Raw genomic sequence first — 8,719 nt, forward strand, 5'->3', positions numbered from 1 at the left:
GCATGGCGCAGAAGTTACAACCCCGGTTACATCAAAACTCCTCCCCTCCTTGCCCGGTTACCCAATCACATTCATCCCTGAGTTGTCAGTCTTATACTCCTCCCTAGTCCAAACTCCACCCTTGAACCTGCCCTATATACGTTACTGTTACCCCCAATAAAATCAGCATTGCTTCGCCGGACCTCTGCTGTGTCCCGAACCCTTTTTGCAGTGCTGTGTCCCCATTCCTTTTCCCCGCGGGTCGTGGCAAGTGGCGCCCAACGTGGGGCTCGAACCCACGACCCTGACATTAAGAGTCTCATGCTCTACCGACTGAGTTAGCCGGGCAATAGCCTCTTTCAGCCGAGTTATGAAATCTGTAAATTGTTCTTTCGGGCCCTCATTAATCATTGTAAAGGAGAGGGTCAGCACATAAGTGTCGGCCACCTTCTTTACAGCCTCTAATGTCAATTCTTTAGATTCGTCTAACAATTTAGGATCCAATCGTGCTTGATCCCCTCTACGAGCGTAATCTCCCTCACCATAAAGCACGTCTATGGCTTGCAGTGGGGGGATGCCTCTCCTCTTCACAAAGGTTACTACTCGCTTTCTCCACTCCGCCTCAAAAACAGAGGCTTGTACGGTTGTTCACAATCCTCCCATCACTGCCCTTATGTCAAATGGAATTAATGCATAAGCCAAGAAAAAGGATTCAAGTAGCCCCAGGGTAAAGGGGGCGCCCAACCCATACTCCACAATGGCTTTCTTTATATCTTTCAGCATGGGGTACGAAATTGGATGCCATTCGGGTGCTTTACCCTCGTCATTGTATACGGAAAAAGCCCGTAAAAACTCCGTGTCTTTGGCGCATGCCGCCTCCTCCCGGAAGGCTCTCCAGATATCCGGAGCGGCAGATGGCTCTTCCGGGGAGTACAGCGCCCAGTGACAATCGGAGTGAGGATGCCGGCAGGCGGGGTAGGCCTCGGTGGCCTGGGCCTTACGGGCGCGGCCATCTTGGCGGATGTTGACCTGGGCCTTTGCCCTTGCCCCGCCCACTGCACCCCGTGGTTTCCGGGAGGGAGATGGCTCTGGGGAGGAGACTGGAGTGGTGGAGGTGAGTGTAGAAGAAGGCGTGTCTGGGAAGGGGCTCCACTCGCGGAGGCGGCGCTGTGGGTGGAATTACAAGTGCCCGCCTCTGCTTTTCCTGCGTCGATTTTTCCCACGAAACCCGGGGCCCCGCCTCCTCGACGCCATTTCGAAATCACCGCGATCCTCTTCTTCGCGCCCTCCCGCCATCTTGGGACTCGCTGTCCGTCTCCCGCCCGCCATCTTGTGCAGTACAGCTGATGTCCTTCTTTTCCCTCCCTCCATTTTGATGGAAACTTGCAGTGTCCTTGTCTGAGTGGAAGGTGTCAGTGCCAGTACTCTTAGTGTCCTTGCCCGTGTTTTCTATGTCCTTCTCTGCACTTGGTTTATTTTCTTCTATCAACTTGGAGGATTCAGCACCTTGGATGTTATTGCTGATGTTCTTGCTCATCATCTGGTGCTGAAGCACCATCAGAACAAGCCTCCAGGCTATAAGCGCCCCCTTAGCGAACCGGTCACCCTTGCCGCTCTCCCGCCATAGCTGGAACCCGATGGCTTGCCACTTATCAAATGACGTATTATCGCTAACTTGGTGACCATTGCGGTCAAGCCATCTGGCGAGAGCTTTCGCTGATTTCTTATCAAGCGGGTGACCGTGCTCTGTTACAAAGTCTTTGAGACGGCGGTAAACGAATCTCTGGGAGGTAAAGAGTGTGAGTCCCATGATGTTAATCGGGTTTCTCAACACTTCCAGATGTTATTCCTCCCTTCTTAGTTTAAATTACAGGGATGAGGTGTTGGGTGAGGGTGTCAGGAATGTCCCCTGACTTGTCCCGGCAAGTTCCTCAAAAAGAATGCCAAGAAATTCTATTTAATAAATTGCTCATCGAAAAGGCTAACGAGGACTGCCAGAAAGCACTTAAGCTTTTGAAAGATCCCACTCTACTAGAGATGATAGAAGCGTGCAAAAATATAGGATCGAACTCCCATAAAGCACGTCTATTGGCTGCCGCATTTTCTGGTCCTAACCATTGCTTTGAGTGTGGGGAGAAGGGACACTTTAAAAAACATTGTCCCCAATTGTCTCAATCCACACCCGACTTACCCAAAACCTTGTGTCGTAGGTGCGGGAAGGGACGGCACTGGACCTCCAGCTGCCGATCGCTCACGAACATCAACGGTGAACCTCTCCCTCCGCGCCGATCACCCAGGTTACGAAAGCGAGTAACCTTTTCGTCACTACCGGACCTTCAGTCATGTGAGTGCGGGCCGGCGGGAAACGGGGAGCTGAGCGCTCGGGGGAGCGCGATGACAGAAGTTGCCCCCCACGTGCGCTCGATTCTGCGCCAACCATCGCGCCCAGCTACCCCGTAGTTCGGCGGCCACTCCCTGACCCGGTCCCGGTGGCGAACCAGTGTTCTCCACTCCCCTGGGTCATCTTGTCGGTTGTTCACCCCTCCCTTCACCTTAGCTCATATGAGCAACTCGCCAGGGTTCAACCATCAACAACGGTCGACCCTGATGCCACTTATTTGATTACCTCACACTTTTCAGCCGTGGATAAAGGCACTATGGTAGTGCCTCCCCTTCTGACTGGGCTTACAGATACTAACATCGCTGTCTGTTTATATGTTCATGCTCCCCCTGTGCAGCTGGAGGACCGTTTTCCCGTGGCCAAGATGATATCCATGGATGACTTGCTGCGTGTGCTGTCTTTCGACAAGGAGCAGAGGAGGAAGGACGAGAAGGAAGTCCTATGGTCAACAACTGTCAAATCCTCTCGCCCTCTATTAACATGTCAAATCTATTATTCACAGCCCAGACATCCGCAGCGAGTCAAAGTAGAAGGACTCTTGGACATGGGAGCAGACGTTACCATCGTCGCCTCCAAGGACTGGCCGCATGGGTGGCCCGCACAGATGGCATACGTGCAAGTTAGCGGCGGGGGGGGAACACAATACCCAGTCAGAAGCAAGGAGGTACTTACTGTTTATGGGCCGGAGGGCAGACCAGCATCCCTCCAACCATATATCTTGAACATACCAATCACACTTTGGGGACAGGACGCTATGGAGCAGTGGGAGCTCTCTTTGAGAACCCTGTCTCCTGAAGAAAATTTTTAGGTGGGATCACTGAAGTGATGCAGTTCCCCAAACTGAGCTGGAAAACTGATGTGCCAGTTTGGGTTGATCAGTGGCCCCTACCAAGAAAAAAGCTGCAGATTTTAAATGATTTAGTGAATCAGGAATTGACCAAAGGACACCTGGAGTCTTCCACCAGTCCCTGGAATACTCCAGTGTTTGTCATTCAAAAGTCCTCAGGTTCCTGGAGATTTCTCCAGGACCTGCGCAAAGTTAATGAGGTCCTGGAACCAATGGGAGCCCTCCAGCAGGGAATGCCGTCACCATCTATGCTCCCTGCTGAATGGCCCCTAGTGGTCATTGACATAAAGGACTGCTTCTTCCAAATATACTTAAATTCGGCTGATTCGGTCTGATTTGCATTTTCTGTCCCTGCCATCAACGCCTGTGAACCTCACCACAGGTTCCAGTGGAAGGTGCTTCCCCAGGGGATGAAAAATTCCCCAACGCTCTGTCAGATGTACGTGGCAGAAGTGTTGCGTCCAATTCGGCAGAAATACCCACAATCGATCATCTTCCATTATATGGATGATGTGTTGATTTGTGCCAAATCTCAATCGGCTGTGAATAAAACGTTAAATTCAACTATTTAGGCTCTAAAAGATAAAGGACTGGAAACATCCCCTGAAAAGGTTCAAAGGGAAGCACCCTGGAGGTATCTTGGACTCAAAATTACAGAAAAAGCCATCAGACCTCAGGCAATCGAAATTGACAAGCGAGTCCAGACATTAAACGGCCTCCAAAAACTACTGGGAGCGATCAATTGGATCCGACCTGTGCTGGGGATCACAACCGATGATCTGCACCCACTGTTCGAGCTGCTCCGAGGAGATGCTGACCTGTCCTCCCCTCGTCACTTAACATCAGACGCAATGAAGGCCCTATCCACTGGTGAAAAGAAAGTGTCCGAAAGACAATCGTGTAGGAGGATGGAGGGACTGCCATCCTCCTTGGTAATCGTAAGGGAAGAGAGACAGCCTTTCGACCTTCTAGACCAGTTTACTGGCGACAAAAAGGACTTCTGTTTGTGGGAGTGGATATTCCTCCCGCACCAATTCGGCAAGACGATCACCACCGTCTCAGAAATGATTGGTAAGATAATATTCAAAGGTCGCACTAGGTGTTTAGAACTCAGTGGTGAGGAACTGGATTTTATCTACCTCCCACTGACTTCTGAACACCTAGAACAACTGTTGCAAACTTCCATCGGTTTTCAAATCGCCATCGGAGGCTACCTGGGAGAAATTCGGCTACACCTCCCGGCGTGCCCATTTATTCAGAGATTAATCAAAATTCCACTGAAACTAAAGATTGTTCAATCAGATTTGCCCATAAAAGATGCTAAAACCATATTCACTGATGGCTCTGGGAGAACTGGCAATGCGGTTGTAATTTGGCGAGAAAAAGACAATTGGCTTCACAATATACATAAAGTACAAGGTTCTCCCCAAATTGTGGAACTTTTGGCAGTTGTGCGAGCTTCCCAAATTTTTTGTGGTGAGCCAATTAACACAGTTTCAGATTTGGCCTATGTTGTTGGTGTGGTCAAACGTATTGAAAATTCATATCTAAAAGATGTGTCCAATCGGAGTTTATTTGAATTGCTGACTAAACTGCTATTTTTAATTCAGAATAGACAATTTGGCTTTTTTATTGTCCATACCAGGTCACACACCGCTCTACCAGGTCCTGTGGCGGAGGGAAACCAGCTTACCGACCATCTGGCAGGTATGGTGGTTACTCCCAATTTACACCAACAAGCTAAGATTTCTCACGAGTTCTTCCACCAAAATGCATGGTCACTACAGAAACATTTTGGCCTCAAATTATCGCAAGCAAAGGAAATTTTGAAAACGTGCCCTGATTGTCAGATTATCACGCCAGTTGTCCCGGAAGGAACCAATCCGAGAGGTCTTTCAGCATTAGAAATCTGGCAATCAGATGTCATGCACATCTCTGAATTTGGCAGACTAAAATATGTGCATGTGTCCATTGACACCTTCTCAAAAATGACTGTGGCCACCGCGTATTTTGGTAAGAAGAGCCGTGATGTAAAAAGACACCTTCTGTCTGCATTCGCGAGGATGGGTGTCCCAAAGCAAACAAAAACAGACAACGGGCCCTCCTACATGTCTGCAGACACGAAACAGTTTTTTGAACAGTGGGGAGTACACCATACCACCAGGATCCCTCACAATCCCACAGGGCAGGGTATAGTGGAGCGTGCCCACCAAAACATCACAAATTTATTAAAAAAAAACAAAAAAGGGGGAGTATTGGCCTGTCCCCCCAAGAGAAATTAGATAAAATTCTGTATGTTTTAAATTTTTTGAATCTGCTGGAGGAATCAGACACTCACGCAAACAGAAGTCCAGCAGATCGCCATTTTGGATCAAGCTCCACTACTGTAACCTCTCTAAAAGCTAAGATCCTGTACCGGGACCCACTAACTGAAACATGGACGGGCCCTTTCCCCTTGATCACCTGGGGGAAGGGCTACACCTGTATTTCAGGTCCGGACGGGCCAAAGTGGGTCCCAGCCAAGAGTGTTAAAATACATCACGAGTGAACTGTGCAGGAACCACGATAAGTCAACTTCGCTCTTCGGCGTCGTCATCCTCGGACTCGTCCCTCTCTGTGGCATGCTACCTCTGCGGGAGTGGATGAGTCAGCCTGGAGAAAACTTGTGGGCAACGCTGGCCAAGGCTACAGGCACGGACACCTTGTGCCTGGCCTTGGCTAGTGCGGGGAGTCCATTTCGCACATGCCTCGTGGGGATTCCCATCACCCCTGTGGAGTGGAACTCCTTTGTATCCCAAACCCGCAACAAAGGAGCCATCCCACTTAATTCTCCAAATCTCGCCCAAACCATTGCAGCACTTAATTTTATTGACATTCCTTTTCAAGAGATTGATTTGTTAGGTTCGCTCCCCGCCACTGCCTGTGTTATTTTTCACCGGTATACTCAACCCATTCTGTTTACGCCCCACAACGCTACTGCAAACAAACCGCTTTACCGCGGGACCTCTTCGCCGTGGTGCAATAATTCAATGGCAACCACCATCCCTACCGACTGGAGGTCCCTCACCCAGGGGGGTGGGGTTGGACGGGGTGGGGAACCCAACAGAGGGTGCTGAACCCAACGGGGTGACCCCAAACCCAACGGGGTGACCCCAAACCCAACAGCTTGGCCCCAAACCCAACAGGGTTGCCCCAAACTCAACAAGGTGACCCCAAATCCAATGGGATTGCCCCAAACCCAATGGGGTGACCCCAAACCCAACGGGGTTGCTCCAAACCCAACGGAGTGACCCCAAACCCACCACAGGTAAAGGAGGTCAGTGCCACTGTCTACAACTGCAGATGCCTGGTCCAGGACTTGGCCTAGATCTTTGAGGCCTACTGGGCCCTGGGCGTGCCGGGAGCCTCCATCCCATCCCCGTGGCCAGAGAATTTCTCCACCTCCTTCAACCTGAAGACGCCGCTGGTGCTGACACTCAGTGGCACCGACACCGCTGTCTACTTCTCCGTACACACCCCACCTGCTGGGGGGGGGGGTCACGTTGGGTCCTGTTGGGTCACGTTGGGTCATCCCCCCATCCTGGGCACCCCTGGCAGAGCTCCCCTCCCCCGCTGTGCGCTGAGGGCCGCACTGCCGACCTGGCCGCACTGCTGGACGTCATCAACGGCGCCGCTGCCTTCGTGGATGTGGCGGTGATGACTTACCTGCCCGGCACCGAGTTCTCGCGGCCCGAGCGCTTCTGGCCACCTATCGACGAACAGCTGCGCCGTGCCATGGTGGAGAGGGGCGTGGCTGTGCGGCTGCTGGTGGGGTGCTGGGAGCACAGCAACCACCAAATGTTCCCCTTCCTGCACTCCCTCGCCGCCCTCGCCAACGGCAGCACCGGCTTCGACGTGCAGGTGGTGGGTGACAACGGGAGGGGGGACACGGTGACCAAGGTGGGGGGATGACTGGTCTTGGGGGGTGACGGTGACGTTGGGGGGGTGACGAGTGGCCTCTGAGGGGTAATGGTGGTGACAGTGACAGGGGGGTGATGAGTGGCCTTGGGGGGCGACAGTGCCATTGGGGGGCTGACAGAGACAGTGGGGGGGTGACGGTGTCATTGGGGGGGTGACAGTGGCCTTGGGAGGTGATAGTGCCCTGGGGGGTGTGGTAGACCCCTGGGGGGGGTGACGGCCCCTTGGGGGGGGGGGTGATGGTCTCCTGTGCCCCCCAGAGGCTGTTCCTGGTGCCCGAGGACCCCCGTCAGTCCCGGATCCCCTTTGCCCGCGTGAACCACAACAAGTACATGGTGACAGACAAGGCGACCTACGTGGGTCAGTGAGGGGCTCTGGGGGGTCTGGGGGTCTCAGGGCATTCTGGGGGCCTCTGGGAGGGGAGTTTGGAGGGTTCCCTCCCTGTTTCCCTCCCTACAATCACAAAACTCACCCCTGATGATACCCCTAAAACCCTTCCTTGGTCTCCGCAAGCCTGGACCCCCCAAACCCCTCCCAGAACCCCTAAAACCCATCCCTAGTCCCCTAAAACCCATCCCAGCCCCTCCAACCCTGTCCCTGGACCCCTCAAACCCCTCCCCGGACCCCTTAAACCCCTCCCTGACCCCCCTCGCCTCATTCCAGCACCCTGAAACCCCTTTTAGGCCCCCCCCAACCACTCCCTGGACCCCCCAAACCCCTCCCTGGACCCCTTTAAACCCATCCCAAGTCCCCTAAAACCTATCCCAGCCCCTCCAACCCCATCCCTGGACCCCCCAAACCCCTCCCGGAGTCCCCCAGACCCATTTCTAGATCCCCAAACCTCTCCCTGGACCCCTCGAACCCCTTCCCTGACCTCCCCCGGTGCCCCCCAGGCACATCCAACTGGTCGGGGATTACTTTCAGCGCACGGGGGGCTTGGGATTGGTCGTGGCCCAGCCTGGAGGTGGCTCTGGAACGTTCTGGGAGAAGCTCCGTGCCCTTTTCCAGCGGGACTGGGAGTCCCAGTACAGTGTCGACATCAGAGACCCCCAGCGCTGGGGGAGCCGCTGCGGCACAGAGTGACCCCCAGGGCCCTCCCCCAGAGGGGGCTGGAGCGGCTGCTCCCCGAGAATTTGGGGGGAAAACCGGGAAAAATGGGATTTTGTGTATTCTTTGGTGCCCATATCATCACTGGAGACTCAAAGCTTGGCCCAGACCCCCTCAAAATATAATAATAATAAATAATAAACCCTCTTTTTGGTTTAGTTTCTGTCTGTACTATTTTACCATGTCTGATTCGGTTTGCGCAAGTTGCTGCTGAGCTCCATCGAGGCAAACATCGCCCGCGTTTCAGAAAACAAAGAAGGGGGAGATGTTGGAGAACATAAAGCTGAGTGGGAACAATTTCAAGCATGGCGCAGAATTTACAACCCAGAATGAGACATTCTACACCTGAATGGCCCTTCCCTCCAGGAAAGAAACCCCTTACCCTCGGTCTCTTCTCCTGTTCCTTAAAACACAACCTGCATGGGAGC

At 53.0% G+C, this 8,719-nt stretch overlaps 1 protein-coding gene and 1 non-coding gene across 2 annotated transcripts; one reads left to right on the forward strand and one right to left on the reverse strand.

The window, feature by feature from the left end:
* Positions 1 to 254: 254 nt before the first annotated feature.
* On the reverse strand, positions 255 to 327 carry TRNAK-CUU (transfer RNA lysine (anticodon CUU)). The gene has a single exon. It is a non-coding gene; the product is annotated as a tRNA-Lys (tRNA).
* Positions 328 to 4,078: 3,751 nt separating this feature from the next.
* LOC127464830 (5'-3' exonuclease PLD3-like) lies at positions 4,079 to 8,267 on the forward strand. The gene is given in 7 exon segments (XM_051775294.1): positions 4,079 to 4,298; positions 4,873 to 4,934; positions 6,535 to 6,735; positions 6,825 to 7,130; positions 7,445 to 7,544; positions 8,078 to 8,089; positions 8,092 to 8,267. Coding segments are annotated over 7 exon segments (1,077 nt in total).
* Positions 8,268 to 8,719: the final 452 nt, after the last annotated feature.

Source organism: Manacus candei, unplaced genomic scaffold (genome assembly GCF_025592945.1).
Source record: "Manacus candei isolate 608988 ecotype Guabito, Panama unplaced genomic scaffold, ASM2559294v1 h1tg000279l, whole genome shotgun sequence".
Lineage (NCBI taxonomy): Eukaryota > Metazoa > Chordata > Aves > Passeriformes > Pipridae > Manacus > Manacus candei.